General features: G+C 45.0%; 1 protein-coding gene across 1 annotated transcript; it reads right to left on the bottom strand.

The window, feature by feature from the left end:
- Positions 1-342: 342 nt before the first annotated feature.
- Positions 343-16,389, bottom strand: LOC126475387 (cuticle protein 18.7-like). Its single transcript, XM_050103212.1, has 4 exons — positions 16,235-16,389; positions 7,031-7,279; positions 2,147-2,239; positions 343-613 (listed from the first exon to the last, which is right to left on the bottom strand). Exons 1-4 carry the CDS (start codon positions 16,244-16,246, stop codon positions 458-460), a joined length of 510 nt encoding a protein of 169 aa, XP_049959169.1. The 5' UTR covers positions 16,247-16,389; the 3' UTR covers positions 343-457.
- Between the last annotated feature and the right edge of the window lie 1,784 nt (positions 16,390-18,173).

The following is an 18,173-nucleotide window of genomic DNA, read 5'->3' as shown; positions in this document are numbered from 1 at the left end:
CATAAAGAAATCGGAAGGGAAGATGAACAGGCAGAGAGAGAGAGGAGGAAATGGACAGGAAGAGAAGGAGATGGGCAGAGAGAGGGGAGAGAAGGAAATGAAGGAAAGCGGAGGAGATGAGCAGGAGAGTAGGGAGGAGGAGATGTCAGAGAGAGGCAGGTGGAGAAGGAGAGAGGGTGGCGGTGATGGTGAGAGAGATAGGGTGGAGAAGGTCGACAGAGAGGGGTTGATGGAGGGGATGGACGGAGTGAGGGAGAAGGAAGAGATGAACTAATAGCATATTGGAATATATACATTCTTGGACAACGCCAGGTACTAAGCTGGCAGTAAATAAAACACGTGTTTTGTACTTGCTGATTGTGGTCATTTATTGTATAATTGCAGCGTTACATAAGTTAGACAGTTTGTACAGCAGGCAGCAGGTGTGGTGTCTGTGTGAAGGCGGCGGATGCTCCCCTCAGCCCAGCAGCGCGGCCTTGGCGTGCAGGTGCGCCAGGACGCCGGGCGCCGCGGCGACTGCGGGAACGCCCACTCCCAGCAGGTGGGCGCCGCCCAGCGCCGCCGCCGTCGCGTCGCGCACCGCCGTCGTCGCCACCGCCGCCGCGTGAGACACCTGCCGGCGATTTAGCATTTCATTCAGCAACGTTATTAAGCAGGGAATGTATTCTGAACATCTTAGATAAAATGGGCTGGATTCTACCAGAGAGTGCTCGTATCACTTGATATTTCATGTCGCTGTGACCTTCTGTCCAAATATCGTTTTGATATAGCTCTTCATGCTAGACCATCCTATGTGTGGTAGCGTCTATACCCGCATAGCTACTGCAGCCGACATCCATTTGAACCTACCTACTGTAGTGAAATCTTGGTGTTCCTCTACTGTTTTAAGCTCCCACCTCTCTTTCTCTATCACACACACGCATTCCGTTATTTCCCTAAATCGCTTCAGGCAAATGACGGGATAGTTCCTTTGAAAGGACACAGCTGACTTCTTTCCCCATCCTTCCCTAATCGGTCCGACCAGTGACGCCTGTGTTTGGTCCCCTTTCCGAAATCTATCAACCAACCAACCCACACCCACCCACACAAACATACACACACACACACACATACACACACACACACACACACACACACACATACACACACACGTGTGTCAGAGAGAGAGAGAGAGAGAGAGAGAGAGAGAGAGAGAGAGTGTAAAATTGTAGAGCGATACCAAGGTGCACACACACGCACACGCACACACACACACACACACACACACACACACACACAAACACACACATGCATCACACACATGTCTATTCGAGTTCTCTTGACTCAAATTCGAATCATTTAATCACTGTGAACAGCTGAAAATGGTTCAAATGGCTCTGAGCACTATGGGACGTAACATCTGAGGTCATCAGTCACCTTGACTTAGAACTACTTAAACCTAACTAACCTAAGGACATCAAACACATCTATGCCCGAGGTAGGATTCGAACCTGCGACCGTAGCAGCAGCGTGGTTCCGGACTGAAGCGCCTAGAACCATTCGGCCACAGTGGCCGGCGGAAACAGCTTAAATTTCAAAGAAGCAGGATAGACCCAGCTAGAATGGATAGAACAAGGAATGAGGCGGTGAGAGAAACAGTGAAGTGAAGCCCATGCAGGAGACCATAGGAGAGACAAGATCAAGATAGTATGGTCGTGTTAAAAGAATGGGACTTCGCAGGATACCAATACAGGCTGATGAAATGACAATAGTAAGTAAGGGACCTAGAGGAAGATGGAGATACAGATGGATTGCTGTTGTGATGGAACGTGTGGAAAACAAAGAAGAAGGCCGGAACCGAGTACAGAAGGGATCGTGGTGGGAGGCACGAAAAGATGGAAAAGCTTATGTCCCAAACAGACCCAGCCAAGTGCTGCAAATTGTAAGAACTAATGATGATCTTGACGACTTCTTCATTACATATCCGAAGTTCCCATCTCATCTTCAGCACTCTCCCCTAGCATGGCATTTCAAAAACCTCTACTCTCTTTCTGTCTGAACTATTTATCACACATGTAATAGCAAATACATTTGCGGAAGATGAATGGTTGAGAGTGTACAGCTGTTGTGTTTGGATTTCTGTAAATGCAAGGGAGATAATACGTACCTTAGCGGCAGCAACAGCGGGAGTGTCACCAGGGATCACCAGGGAGGAAGGGATTCCTATCTGCTCACCAGCTACCTGAGCTAGATGGGTAGCCTGCAACGAAAAAAAAAAAGGAATAATAAGACTATTACTTCTTTTATCTCGTTCTATAGTGCTTTTTTAACAGTTAAAGCAAGACTAGATGTTCAATAGACTGAATAAAGTGGCTCCTATGCTATCACATTGATCGTCTGACACCTGAAAGTGTCATATTCACAATTTTTTTGTTTATACACTATGGAAGACGTCGTATAATCAGAAGATTATGTAACAATTTCACTTCCGAACAAATCAGTGTATTTTTTTGCTTCTTTATTTTTTGTCAGAAACTTAAAATAACGGCATCTACTCCCAATTAACACGAGGTGTTTACCAACCTGTTGCCAGCTGTTATGTTCTCTGTGTGATGTTAATCTTTTTTTCAGATGTACTAGCCTTGCAATATGGACACGCGGACATGCTTGCATAGTATATATCCCAAATGGCAAACGACAGGCAAAAAAAAGTGGCTTCATTCGATCAAAAGCGATATATGCAGCTTTGGAGGATGTTTTTAAAACACACAACTCGTACGCATAACGAATCCCATCTGAAGCAACTACAGATTGGGGCGCTCCACACTTGCTTTTTATTTCACCAGAAGAGGAACTTTAACAATGAATTGATGAGATCAAAGGAACAAGTTTGAGTGGAAAGCTAAAACTTACATGAAGTAAGATCAAAATGAAGTATATTGACTGATATATTAGTACACTACGTAGAAATCTAAACTGTTAACGGATGGCTAACGTAATAGAGAAATGTCTCTTCGTCTATTTGGAAATGGATTTGGAAACAAATTGTAGTGCTAAGAAGAAAATTCACAGTTTCATGGAAATCCTGACAGTTCTGGGATATTCTCAGTCTCGCTGAAATCCTGATAATTCCAGCCTCACGGCAGTAAGAGCTAGCTAGAACTTCTGCGCGCGGCATTTAAGACAGCCGAGTGGTCGGATCTAGGAATCTTTCTGAAAGTAGTTCGATAGCAACAGTGCAGTAATTACTTATTTTGGAGTAGCGATAACTTTTAACACTGCCTTGCTGTTCACAGGGAGACTAGGGACTCCCATCGACACTGATTTTTGAGATGTGATGCTACACAAGGATATCGAAAACTTTGTGGACTGTTAAGAAGGAACTTCTCGGGAGACTCGGCTACAAGGGGATCGTGTGGGAAACATTGACAAGAAGAATGTTCGTCTTGCCTCTGGTGGAGGGGATACACAATATTTGTGAAAGGCAAATGAAAATCTTAACTCTGCACATAATTGTAACAAGTACATCGTATGTACTCACATGAAGAAGAAACACACTTTTCCATTTGATGGTTCTTTTTAAAATAAATACACTTTAAAATTCATCCCAAGTTTCCATCTTCACTCGCGTAGAAAATATAGTATTATGACATTTGATGAATTTATTTGCAAGCACCCTATAAATTAGCGGAGCATTAGGTTTATATTAGATGCAGTTTTCTTCACTAGCTCTATAGACCCTCAAGGATGTAGAACATGTTACAAAACAAGAACACGCAATATATGTTTACAAAAAAAGAGTTATATTAATTTATCTGTTATAGATCCTAAGTGAAACAGTCCTGATGGGTGTGAGATAACTCCAAAAAATTTCAAACACATTTGCATTTGAAATATAACAACAAACTTGTCCCAAATCAAATAAATGCACAATTTAGTGGGGCGCATATCGTAGTTGCTAGACTGTTGTAGCCATGCATCAACAAAGGGAAAATCAATTTACAACATTTATGCATATTGATCACATTACTGCTCTGAAGGTGTTCCTTAGTCAAATTTTGTGTACAGTAATACATTATTTGTTATTGTTTATACTATATACACATTATTTGGTTCTTGCAAGAAACTCTTTAGTGAAGTAGAAGGTGTTGATCACCAGGAAAAAATTATGCTTCTCTTAAATTGAAATCTATCAGTAGTTAAACGTTTTATGGCTGTCGGCATGTTATCGAAAATATGTGTTCCTGAGTACTAGACGCTTATCTGGACCTTAGTTAAGTGACTTTAAGTACTTCTGAAGATTATTCTTATTTCTAATGTTCATTCCACGAACTTGTCTCGCACGCCACAGACTGCTAAGAGCCTGTGGAGTCTGACCACTTTTGGGACTCTTTACGCCGCGGATGCTCCGACTACAGACGAAGGGGAGGATGTTGTGGTTTTCACTACCAATACAGGTTTTCTGCTGCTTTTCACGATACTCTATACTGTGCAAGCCTCTTCGAATAACTACTGCAACCTACGTCCTTTTAACATCCTACTTACTTATGCACCTTTTGGCCACGGTCTACTACTTTTATCCCCCACACTTCCCTACAAAACTAAACTGGCGATCACCTGGTGTCTTTTAGTCAAATTATGCCTGAAACTTCTTTCTTCCCAAATTCTATTCCGTATCTTTTCATTGGTTGCTTGATCTCTCCATATACTCTTCACATTCGTCTGTAGCACCACATTTCAAATGCTTCAGCTCTCTTTTTCCTTGATATGTTTAGCGTTCATTTCCCACTTGCGTACAAGGCTACAATCCACACAAATACCTCCAGAAAAGACTTCCATACCATTAAGTTTACATTCGATGTTAATTACTGTCTCTCCTTCAAAAACGTTTTAGTCATTGCTAGTCTACATTTTACATCTTCTCCACTCCGGCAATCAGCAGTTATTTTACTTCCCAGACAGTGACACTAATGTACTGCTTTTGGTTCTCTAGTTTCCTTATCTAATTCCCTCAGCATTACCTGATTTAATTCGACTACGTTTCATTTTCCCTGCTTTTCTTTTGTTGATGTTCATCTCATATTCTCCTTTCAATACACTGTATATCCCGTTCAGTTGCTCTTCCAAGTGCTTCACTGTCTCTGACATAATTACGATGTCATCGGCAAACCTGAAAGTTTGTATATCTTCTCCCAGAACTTTAATTCTTTCTCCAAATTTTCCTTGGGTTTCGTTTACTGCTTGCTCAATGTGCAGACTGGGATGGGCTACAAACCTGCCTCACACTTCTCAACCACGGCTTCACTGTCACACCCCTCTAAACTCATAACTGCCGTCTGGTTTCTGTACTAGTTGTATATAACCTTTTGCTTCCTGTATTTACCCCTGTAACCTGCAGAATTTCAAAGAGTGTATTGCAGTCATCATTGTCAAAAGCTTCCTCCCAGTCTAGAAAAACTATAAACCTACGGATTTCTATCCTTAATCTGCCTTCTAAGATAAATCGTTGGGTCAGTATTGCCTCGTGTGTTCCTACATTTCTCCGGAATCCTGAATAATCTTCCACAAGGTCGGTGTCCACCAGTTTTTCAATTCTTCTGCTAAATTTTGGTGTTATAAGGTTTCCAAGGTAAAAGATCGTAATACACTACTCGCCAATAAAATTGCTACACCAAGAAGAAATGCAGATGATAAACGGGTGTTCATTGGACAAATGTATTATACTAGATCTGACATGTGATTACATTTTAACGCAATTTTGGTGCATAGATTCTGAGAAATCAGTACCCAGAACAAACACCTCTGGCCGTAATAACGGCCGTGATACGGCTGGGCATTGAGTCAAACAGAGCTTGGATGGCGTGTACAGGTACAGCTGCCCATGCAGCTTCAACACGATACCACAGTTCATCAAGAGTATTATGACGTGCCAGTTGCTCGACCACCATAGACCACACGTTTCCAGTTGGTGAGAGATCTGGAGAATGTGCTCGCCAGGGAAACAGTCGAACATTTTCTGTATCCATAAAGGCCCGTACAGGACCTGCAACATGCGGTCGTGCATTATCCTGCTGAAATGTAGGGTTTCGCAGGGATCGAATGGAGGGTAGAGCCGCGGCTCGTAACACATCTGAAATATAACGTCCACTGTTCAAAGTGCCGTCAATGCGAACAAGAGGTGACCGAGACGTGTAACCAATGGCACCCCATACCATCACGCCGGGTGATACGCCAGTATGGCGATGACGAGTACATGCTTCCAATGTGCGTTCACCGTGATGTCGCCAAACACGGATGCGACCATCATGATGCTGTAAAAAGATCCTGGATTCATCCGAAAAAAATACGTTTTGCCGTTCGTGCACCCAGGTTCGTCGTTGAGTACACAATCGCAGGCGCTCCTGTCTGTGGTGAAGCGTCAAGGGCAACCGCAGCCATGGTCTCCGAGCTGATAGTCCGTGCAGCTGCAAACGTCGTCGAAATGTTCGTCCAGATGGTTGTCTTACAAACACCCCCATCTGTTGCGTCAGTGGTCGAGACGTGGCTACACGATCCGTTACAGCCATGCGGATAAGATGCCTGTCATCTCGACTGCTACTGATACGAGGCAATTGGGATCCAGCACCGCGTTCCGTATTACCCTTCTGAACCCACCGATTCCATATTCTGCTAACAGTCATTGGATTTCTCCTCCTTACACGAGGCATCACAACAACGTTTCACCAGGCAACGCCGGTTAACTGCTGTTTGTGTACGAGAAATCGGTTGGGAACATTCCTCGTGTCAGCACGTTGTAGGTGTCGCCACCGGCGCCAACGTTGTGTGAATGCTCTGAAAAGCTAATCATTTGCATATCACAGCATCTTCTTCCTGTCCTGTCTGTAGCACGTCATCTTCTTGGTGTAGCAATTTTAATGGCCAGTAGTGTAAGAAAACTGATGAGTGACAAAGGAGGTAACTGGAATATAGCGGCAAGTTGGGGAGCCTGCACGGGAACAGGTGTCGTGTGGCCGCGTAACAGGTAGGAGCGTGACGTAGGGTAGCAACTCACCCTGGCGGCGGCGACGGCGGGCGTGTCCCCCGGGATGACGGCGGCGGGCGGGATGCCGACCTGTGCGCCGGCCACCTGGGCGGCGTGAGTGATCCTGGCCGCCACCACCTCGGGGGTGTCCAGCGGCACGCCGCCCGCCCCCAGCACGACGTTGGCCGCCGGCACGGGCAGCCCCAGACCCAGCAGGCCGGCGCCCGCCAAGTAGCCGGGCCGCGCGCTCACGGCGCACACCACGCTCACCAGCACCACCTGCAACCAGCCGTCTCAGTCACTGTCCACAGTCTGCACGCAGGGTGTTCAAAGACGAGCAGTACGTCACTTCATGAGGAAGAACTTCTGTTGAGAATGAGATTTTCACTCTGCAGCGGAGTGTGCACTGATATGAAACTTCCTGGCAGATTAAAACTGTGTGCCGAACCGAGACTCGAACTCGGGACCTTTGCCTTTCACGGGCAAGTGTTCGAGTCTCAGTCCGGCACATAGTTTTAATCTGCCAGGAAGTTTCATATCAGCGCACACTCCGCTGCAGAGTGAAAATCTCATTCTGGAAACATCCCCCAGGCTGTGGCTAAGCCGTCTCCGCAATATCCTTTCTTTCAGGAGTGCTAGTCCTGCAAGGTTCGCAGGAGAGCTTCTGTAAAGGTTGGAAGGTAGGAGACGAGATGCTGGCAGAAGTAAAGCTGTGAGGACGGAGAGTGAGTCGTGCTTGGGTAGCTCAGTTGGTAGAGCACTTGCCCGCGAAAGGCAACGGTCCTGAGTTCGAGTCTCGGTCTGGCACACAATTTTAATCTCCCAGGAAGTTTCAACTTCTGTTGAGTCAAAACGTTCGCTGATCCTTCCCGGCCACACGAGCCACCCGGAACTTATAAACGACATTGCAGTGCCTGTGCCGTTAAGCAGAACGGTGAAATGATGCTACAGACATGAGAGCATATCTGAACTAACAGGCACCGCGGCGACAATAGCCATTACGATATATGAGGACTATTCGGAAAGTAAGGAACGATAGGAAGCGAATTGGAAACCACAGTGAAAATCAAAGTTGTTTTATTTTCAATGGTTAGCTTCTAACAATACCACCACTTGCAAAGTCGGTTAGAAAGCAGATTAATAATGTTTCTCAGGCAGCATATGTTCGCTTAATCGGGCAACAACAAAGTTAGTAATTTAGGTGAAGCAGGGAAATTAATTAGCAAAGATTATTATACCTAATGTTATCCATCATGAAGCAATTATGATGATATGTATACCTCTATTCCCAGACAGCTTCATGTCCAAAAAAGACTCAAATGTGTCCCTGTTTAAGCTTCATTACTTACAGTTCTCACGACATTAATGTCCACACAAAGTGCTTTCATCGAGAAGATCCTGGGAAGTTACACAAAAACTATATATTATTTATAGGCTACTTAGCAAGTTTCCAGCAGCAATATTAAGCGCGAAATCTAGGAAAATACTGCAGCTACCTACAGCTCTTGAGATCGCAAAGACAAAAGTAATCTAATTACTCTTGCACTTCGGCATTTTAGAAGTGTTTTACTCACACTCCATACCTTAACACAAGTACAGTGAGAGGTACCTTTTGCCGTGAACTTCACATTAGTTTGCGCACTATGGATGTCGACTGAGCTGTAGAAATAGATGTACACTGTGTGACAAAAACCTCGCAACCATAGCAGTCAAACATGGCACTGCTATAGTGACCTTGAAGCAGTCAATCACGGTCCATGTTTCAGGAGTTAGCCGATGATCGCAGCACGAGACACAAAGTACCGGCTTGGTGTCATCCCATGGCGAGGGGGTCTGCTGACCGGTTGTCCTGCATACTACCTGCCCAAGCAAATTGATTTTCAACAGGGAATCCACAAGAATCAGTGTATCTAAGCGAAGACAGATATTTTATAAGCAAATCAGGAAATCTTAATTTTGCTCGCCCCAACCCCCTTCACTCTGAGTAGATGACTGGACTATAGGCAACACGCATTAATTATGCACGTAGCTGATTGCCTACGCTCTGCCACCTCTCATACGGTGCTTGACGGAGGCTACCCTTGCTTTTTCCACTCGCAGATCAAACGAGAGGGAAACGACTGTCTACGTGTTTCCGAGCGTTCCTGACGCGAGATGTACGTTGGCAACAATAAAATTTTTCTGCAGTCTGTCCCAGATACCGATTGTCTTAAAAGTTTTCAATAGAGTTTCGCAAAAAGAACGTTTTCCCTCCAGGGATTCGCATTTGTGTTCAAGTAGCATTTCCGTTGTACTTCCGTGTTGATTGAAGCTAGAACATGTCTAGCAGCGCCTCTGAATTTCTTGGCTGTCTTCCTTTAACCCGATCTGATGTGGATTCCAAACACTCGAGCACTACTTAACAATGGGTCGCACAAGTTGTCTTGTGCGCAATCTCCTATGTAGGTGAGCCACACTTTTGTAAAATTTTCATAGTAATCCAAAGTCGACCATTCGCCCCCCCTCCCCCTCCCCCTGTAGCCGATCTTACGTGCCTCTCCTGTTTCACATCACTTAGCAGTTTTTCCCCTAGGTACACTCCTGGAAATTGAAATAAGAACACCGTGAATTCATTGTCCCAGGAAGGGGAAACTTTATTGACACATTCCTGGGGTCAGATACATCACATGATCACACTGACAGAACCACAGGCACATAGACACAGGCAACAGAGCATGCACAATGTCGGCACTAGTACAGTGTATATCCACCTTTCGCAGCAATGCAGGCTGCTATTCTCCCATGGAGACGATCGTAGAGATGCTGGATGTAGTCCTGTGGAACGGCTTGCCATGCCATTTCCACCTGGCGCCTCAGTTGGACCAGCGTTCGTGCTGGACGTGCAGACCGCGTGAGACGACGCTTCATCCAGTCCCAAACATGCTCAATGGGGGACAGATCCGGAGATCTTGCTGGCCAGGGTAGTTGACTTACACCTTCTAGAGCACGTTGGGTGGCACGGGATACATGCGGACGTGCATTGTCCTGTTGGAACAGCAAGTTCCCTTGCCGGTCTAGGAATGGTAGAACGATGGGTTCGATGACGGTTTGGATGTACCGTGCACTATTCAGTGTCCCCTCGACGATCACCAGTGGTGTACGGCCAGTGTAGGAGATCGCTCCCCACACCAGGATGCCGGGTGTTGGCCCTGTGTGCCTCGGTCGTACGCAGTCCTGATTGTGGCGCTCACCTGCACGGCGCCAAACATGCATACGACCATCATTGGCACCAAGGCAGAAGCGACTCTCATCGCTGAAGACGACACGTCTCCATTCGTCCCTCCATTCACGCCTGTCGCGACACCACTGGAGGCGGGCTGCACGATGTTGGGGCGTGAGCGGAAGACGGCCTAACGGTGTGCGGGACCGTAGCCCAGCTTCATGGAGACGGTTGCGAATGGTCCTCGCCGATACCCCAGGAGCAACAGTGTCCCTAATTTGCTGGGAAGTGGCGGTGCGGTCCCCTACGGCACTGCGTAGGATCCTACGGTCTTGGCGTGCATCCGTGCGTCGCTGCGGTCCGGTCCCAGGTCGACGGGCACGTGCACCTTCCGCCGACCACTGGCGACAACATCGATGTACTGTGGAGACCTCACGCCCCACGTGTTGAGCAATTCGGCGGTACGTCCACCCGGCCTCCCGCATGCCCACTATACGCCCTCGCTCAAAGTCCGTCAACTGCACATACGGTTCACGTCCACGCTGTCGCGGCATGCTACCAGTGTTAAAGACTGCGATGGAGCTCCGTATGCCACGGCAAACTGGCTGACACTGACGGCGGCGGTGCACAAATGCTGCGCAGCTAGCGCCATTCGACGGCCAACACCGCGGTTCCTGGTGTGTCCGCTGTGCCGTGCGTGTGATCATTGCTTGTACAGCCCTCTCGCAGTGTCCGGAGCAAGTATGGTGGGTCTGACACACCGGTGTCAATGTGCTCTTTTTCCCATTTCCAGGAGTGTATTTAATCAATGGGTCTATCGCCACGCCAGTAATAAATTACTTCAAATATAGGATTGTTTTTTCTGTTTCTTAACTTAGGTTTCTCCAAAGTAAGAGCAAGCCGCATGCGTCACAGAAAATTCAGATTTTAACAAAATCATTTTGTATCCTTCTACAGTCCAAGACGACATTGTTTTGTGCACTACAGTGTCATCAGCCAGGGGTCACAGATTGCTGTTCACCCTGTCCATGAGACCGCTTAAGTATATCGAGAACAACCACATAAGCCTCACGCACTCCTGACGATTCCTTTGTTACCGGATGAGACCTTCCCAAACGCCCTTCAAGCAGGTCTTTGGCTTTTACAAGTTCTATAGTAACGTTTAGTGACATTTCGAATGTAGCCGACTGATTTACGAATCAGGACGAGCGTCACAAGAAATTCAAACAAGGAACTTTAGGGAAGTAAGCGATCACAAAAATAGCACAGCCAGTGTGTTTATTGGGTTCTGTTGCCTCAGAAGGTATAAAACTGACACAAGCTTTATTTAATGTTAGGCATGGTGTTTGAAGCCCGTTATTTTCTGCCGAGCAGAATCTTCCTCCTAACGCACACACTTATATGATGTACGCAGCAGTTAACCAACGTTATCTGACAGATTTGTATCTAGGAAACAAAGCAGCAAAGGACAAGCAAATGAAACTGAAATGCATTGGAAGTATCTACATACCATACACATAACAGGAACCGGTTCGCCGATACTCGCACGGAGCTAACATGTCAGCACAGACTTCTGACGTCATCTCAAGGGCAAACAAGGCATTACCGCTCAGTCGCTGTTACGCTATGATGCAGTTTCTTGGCTTTGGACTCCAGCAGGAAACGCCCTGAGGGGCGCGTCTTCCACCCTACGGGGGAGACACCTGCGTCAGCTACCTATACGGTTTCGGTGAGCCGAGAACGAGGCTGTCTGGTTGGCACGGCACCGGCTATTGCATTGTTCTTGCCGATTACCGCATTCCGCACTGGGAGTGGCTACCGAAGCGGAACCGTTTCTCTAAAGGTTACCGCGGAACTGCTGCCTCGCCATAAACCGCATGAGTGGCCGAGCTTTTTGCTGCCGTCAGCGGCCAGTGCGATGTTATGTCTGCCCGAAAGAAACCGAGAACGCTATTTCTGGGCAATTGAGCTCCCTTAATTTCGCCGTTAAGCTCAGTAATGGCAAATATTTGTAGAAATTACCAGAAGCACAAGAAAATCAAGTGCTCAAGCCTCCATTCATGCCTTGTGAGAAAAGAGTGGAAATTGCAGCTCGTGAAAGAACCAGAAACTGCCACCGCTGCGCTGTATTTGATGGATCGACAGGAAAATGTAACTACTCGAGAATGCGTTGAAGGAACTAAAAATTACAGTTTTTTAGAAAATGAACTCAAGTTTATCCTCATATAAAATTGATACACTAATGAAGGTTTCGGGGCTTGTCAATGCAATGGATTTTCTCGGTCAGTTCGCAAGTGGGCACGCGGACACACTGTGGTATTGGGGCAACAAGAAACCCTAGAAACTGTTTCTGGAAAAGGAATAGAGTTAAAATTTGGGAAAACCATCCAATATCTGTAATTATACCACTCTTAACTATCTGCAACTGTTAATTTAGCATTTGAATGCTGTAATTCATTTAATTATCCAGGAACTCAAATGGGGATATTATTGGTGAAATATTTAGTTCAAATTCAAATGGCTCTGAGCACTATGGGACTTAACTGGCGAGGTCATCAGTCCCCTAGAACGTAGAACTACTTAAACCTAACGAACCTAAGGACATCACACACATCCATGCCCGAGGCAGGATTCCAACCTGCAACCGTAGCGGTCGCGCGGTTCCAGACTGTAGCACCTAGAACCGCTCGGCCACCCCGGCCGGCAAATATTTAGTTTCCCAGAGCTTTGTGACGGAGACCATATGACCAAGTTCAATAACAAAGAATATGATTTTGAGGCAAAGTGATAGCTGAAAGTGACACGCACTAACCGAAACTGTATTACTGACATACATCGACCTCTGAAAAGGTCGGAAAGTGTGGTACCACTTAATTTAAGTGTAGCACCGTGACAACTTCGTAAACAAGAACTGGCGTGAATTATTTGGAAAAGTAGTTAAAACAGTCCAATAAAATGGCAGTACATAATGTTCTGAGGGTGATTTTTCCCACAAAGTTATGTGAGGCATAGCTGATAACTAATAACGATGAACCAAGCCTGAGACCAGACACCAGCGAAAATATGTGTAGACATTCAGAGAAACGGCTCATGGGGAATTAGAACAAATGCTATCCGCTACCATGTGATATACTAAGTAACTGGAATCATGTATATGGTACGGAGCACGTGAATAGCGTGGTTGGAATGTGCCATAGAGATGACTATTGGAGAAACAATAACAAGGCTGCTAGATCTGGAGCTAATAGGGGGTTCACAGAGGACTAACTTGAAAGCAACAGATAAGTGATGTAACGGCGAGCACTAAAAATAAGCAGGTTAGAATATAGTGAAGAATTGACAATTACTGGCCAGGATGAAGACATATTGTTGTTAACATACGTGCAGTGTTGTATGGCCACAAGAATAAGAACAGCAAATTTTCTGATAGCTCATAGTATCACCGATAAAATCCGGTGTCCTATTTATAGGTACCTGATTCACTTCTATTTAACATGCGACAAGTTAAAAATCATCAGAAACTGATGCAAAGTTCCATACTAAACTGTAATAGTATTCGTCGGAGCGTTCGGGTCACTCATTTCATGTAAATAATGTTCTGACGAGTTAAGTTAATTTCCTTATGTAGCGAAGTTTAACGAAAACTTATTAGTCTCTGTTATGAAACCAGTAGAGATTTCAGGCTATGATATCGGTGGATCTTCTTTTCCTGCCATTATGATGTTGTCACAAGTGCCATAACAGTAGCAGCAGGCGCGGGAAACTGATATCCTTAAATTATCGTAGCTGTGCTCAGAGACTTGGAGTAAAAATTCACTGCTGCCTATATCGTGATGTACAACTGATTTACGTTTTCATTTTTATGCTTCCTAATAATTCCTCTCGTGTCTTATTAACACTACGAAATTGTCTTGCCTAAAGTTAAAGTGGCCTTATTGGAAAACTCCTAGTGGGACAACATTCAGACTGTCTTACTTGGTTTATTATCACCAAGTTTACTATACTATACATAATGATGTAGTTGCAGTGGGGTATACAGATGTAGTTGTTGTTGTTGTGGTCTTCAGTCCAGAGACTGATTTTATGCAGCTCTCCATGCTACTCTATCCTGTGCAAGCTTCTTCATCTCCCAGTACCTACTGCAGCCTACATCCTCCTGAATCAGTGTATTCATCTCTTGGTCTCCCCCTACGATTTTCACCCTCCACGCTGCCCTCCAATACTAGATTGGTGATCCCTTGCTGCCTCAGAATGTGTCCTACCAACTGATCCCTTGTGCCACAAATTTCTTTTCTATCCAATTCTATTCAGTACCTCCTCATTAGTTATCTGATCTACCCATCTACTATTCAGCATTCTTCTGTAGCACCACATCTGCAAAGCTTCTATTCTCTTCTTGTCCAAACTATTTATCGGCCATGTTTCACTTCCATACATGGCTACAATCCATACAAATACTTTCAGAAACGACTTCCTGAAATTTAAATCTTACTCGATATTAACAACTTTCTCTTCTTCAGAAACGCTTTCCTTGCCATTTCCAGTCTACATTTTATATCCTCTCTACTTAGACCATCATCAGTTATTTTGCTCCCCAAATAGCAAAACTCATTTACTACTTTAAGTGTCTCATTTCCTAACCTAATTCCCTCAGCGTCATCCGATTTAATTCGACTACATTCCATTATCCTCGTTTTCATTTTCTTGATGTTCATCTTATATCCTCCCTTCAAGACACTGTCCATTCCGTTCAACTGCTCTCCAGGTCCCTTGCTGTCTCTCATAGAATTACAATGTCATCGGCGAACCTCAAGGTTTTTATTTCTTCCCCACGGATTTTAATTCCTAATCCGAATTTTTCTTTCGTTTCCTTTACTGCTTGCTCAGGTACACAGCTATGACAATTTGTTTTAAGGATATCAGTTTGCCGCACCTACTGTTACTGTTAAGATTAAACCAATTTTATATTTTATTTTGATCACTACTACATAGTTTCGGTTGTGTAGCCAACGTGAAATATAGAGTATAGCCTGTTCAACGCCCATATTTGCGTTACGTTCAGCGTAAAATTCTGTGATGTAGACAAGAATCCAAGGACGTGCTTTTAACAGATTGTAGTGTGCACTTGAGATGGCTGCACAACCGAAACTGTGTAGTCGTGAACGATATAAACGAACGGTTTAATACTGACAACAACAGCTCGTGCGGCGAAGACCATCGTCATACGCACAGAGTGTTCTCTATGCTGGCGCATGCACCTATGGAAAGGACTTGAAGCAAAGTAGCACTTATAAAGCGTATCAAGATAACTTTGTCTTCAATCCGAAAGCCGGACGCGGTGGCCGAGTGGTTCTAGGCGTTTCAGTCCGGAACCGTGATGTTGCTACGGTCGCAGATTCGAATCCTGCGTCGAGCATGGATGTGTGTGATGTCCTTAAGTTAGTTACATTTAAGTAGTTCTAAGTTGTAGGGGACTGATGACCTCAGATGTTAAGTCCCATAGCGCTCAGAGCAATTTGAACCATTTTTTCAATCCGAAAAGTTGGTTTGATCGTCAAAGTGCTCTTTTAGGGAGATGGTATGCCCTTGAGTTACTCCGACCCATAAACCCATTCATCCAAGCAGTTGTATAGTGACGTACAGTTTAACGTGGGCTCGGTACCAAGGTGCAACTCGACATTTTCTACATCAATAAATGTCGCCAGAGAGGAAGTAAGCATTAAGGGACAGCTGTATAGCCTATCCCGAACCGAAGCTCAAAAGTGGGAGATTTCAATCTGGCATTCAAACGCACTGTCAGAGAGGGACTAAGCACGAAGCTTATTAAAAAATAAACAGGTTCCACGCAATCTTATATGTTAGCCGTAGAATTAGCAGCGGTGAAACTCCATTGTTTCTCAGGTTACATAATTCCGCCAGCAGGGAAAAATTAATTAAAAATTTCTATTGTCGCTGAAGTGAGGTGGCATGACTCCACAATCAGAAAGGTTGCGTGAGAAAATTCTCCGGCGTTAGCCGACGACCGCCGTACTTACCAAGAGCTTCATGTCAGTGTGTGTGTGAGTGTTTTGGTGTTCGGCTGCTGACGAACTGTGCAGTCCGGCTGACGCGGGGCTCTTTATATAGCGGCTTGGCAGACAGGCAGTCCGGGCCCGGAATGTCTTCCTAGACGTTGCTGGCGGCCGCAGGTACACGCCCACCTAGAGGACGAGCTACGTACAGGAAGCAGCGCAGGCTAGAGGCTGCGAGCGACGCCCCACCAAGCGACCAGACAGAGGGGTGTCCACACAGGGGGAGGGGGTGTCCTTTGTCATCTGCCGCGGGGCACGTGACCACACTGCAAGGGCGACCGGCCGGCGGCCAGGAACGCCCACACCGCAGGCGTAGCCCTGCACTGTGACTCCGTGCCCTTTGATGTCCGCCGATCTCTCGAGCCAAAGCTTGTAGCGGAACAACTCCGTAAGTAACATAAAGCACTGTATAACTCGACTGTGAAGCTGTAACACCAACATCTTAAGGAGGTAGGACGTCAAATGGGACGACTTGGAGCAGGAGAGGCAGCACAGGACATTTTAATTTCAACTGTCTATACTTTTACCAACAAATTTATAAAACTTTGTCAGCATGACCAGGAAGGCTTCAGGATTCACACTCATAGCAGTGGAAGTTCACAAACATGACAAAATAAATTTTTTTTAGATGTGAAATTTCATCATTTTTACAGTTACTGGTGGCAGAATTTGTTGCTATAGGTACACTTTTCTTCATAAGTAGGAGAACTCTTCGATGAAATTTGCACAGCATACAAACCATACTTACAGGTGTATGAAACTCTAGAATTTATTTAATTTATGAAAAAATGAATAAGCTGTTACATTTTAAACTTCATGTTTAGAACAAACTCAAATTTTATAGTCAATTATCTCAATTTTTACCACAGTTTTTAATAGATTTGGAAAATTTTAGAGTTTCATACACCTGTAACTATGGTTTGTATGCTGTGCAAAATTCATCGAAGAATCTCTCCTAGCTATGAAGAAAAGTGTACCTATAAGAACAAATTCAGCCAATAATAAGTGAAAAACTCACGAAATTTCAGATATAAAAAAAAATATTTTGTTGAGTTTTTGAACTTCCACTGCTAATCCTGAATCCTTCCTGGTGATGCTGCAAAAGTTTTAAAAATTTATTTGTAAAAGTATAGACAGTGGAAATTAAAATGTCCTGTAATGCCTCTCCTGCTCCAAGTCGTCCCGTTTTCAGTAATTTATAGATACCAAAATTTCCTGGTAGATTAAAGCTGTGTGCCGGACGGGGTCTCCCACCGAAGACCTTTTCCCTCCGCGGGCTAACAAAGAACAACTGCTCTCATAGCATTACTTCGGCAAGTACCTCCTACCGTCCAAACAATCCATCATTTGCGTAAATGAGCAAGAGAAACCGGCTAAATGCCTCACTCAGGCTGGCCGATAGACCAACCATGGTCGTTCATCCACGCGATGATTCCATCTGGGTCTGGCTCACCCTGTCACGCAAGACAGCGCGCTGCGTCTTACTCTATATCAGCATGTCCGCTCGTGGAAGTCAGTTACCGCTTGAAAATGGCTTAATAGCTGAAACTGGTCAATAATCGATGATAATAATTACTATCATTGATGGAAACGTTGTCATTTCGGAAAACGTAACCGTGTTGATGTCACGGTAAACTGCCTTAAACTGAAAAGCCACCACTAAAACTTCGCCTAATGCATTTTTGTTCTATTTCCATCGCAGTTAACTGTTGTTGCCTGTACTGTTATCGTTAAGCGTCACAGAATAGACAACAATATAAAATAATCTCTTCCAACATATACAAACAAAAGCATGTAAACATAAGGAAATTTTTAATTTACGAAGATGTCGAGAGGATTTGCGTGCTTCAGTGATGTGGAATGCTGTACCGGCGGTAGGGTAGCTTCTGGTAGGGTCTCCCAG

This window comes from Schistocerca serialis, chromosome 4 (genome assembly GCF_023864345.2).
Source record: "Schistocerca serialis cubense isolate TAMUIC-IGC-003099 chromosome 4, iqSchSeri2.2, whole genome shotgun sequence".
Classification (NCBI taxonomy): Eukaryota; Metazoa; Arthropoda; class Insecta; order Orthoptera; family Acrididae; genus Schistocerca; species Schistocerca serialis.
The sequence above is the reverse complement of the archived record's forward strand: the minus strand, read 5'-3'. Positions and strand labels throughout refer to the sequence as shown.

Bases quoted from the DNA above. Each gene is read 5' to 3' on its own strand.
- LOC126475387 (XM_050103212.1), bottom strand. The intron at 2,240-7,030 runs GTGAGTTGCTAC...TTTTCGTTGCAG, and splicing joins CCGCCGTCGCCGCCGCCAGG to GCTACCCATCTAGCTCAGGT. The intron at 614-2,146 runs GTACGTATTATC...AATCGCCGGCAG, and splicing joins CCGCTGTTGCTGCCGCTAAG to GTGTCTCACGCGGCGGCGGT.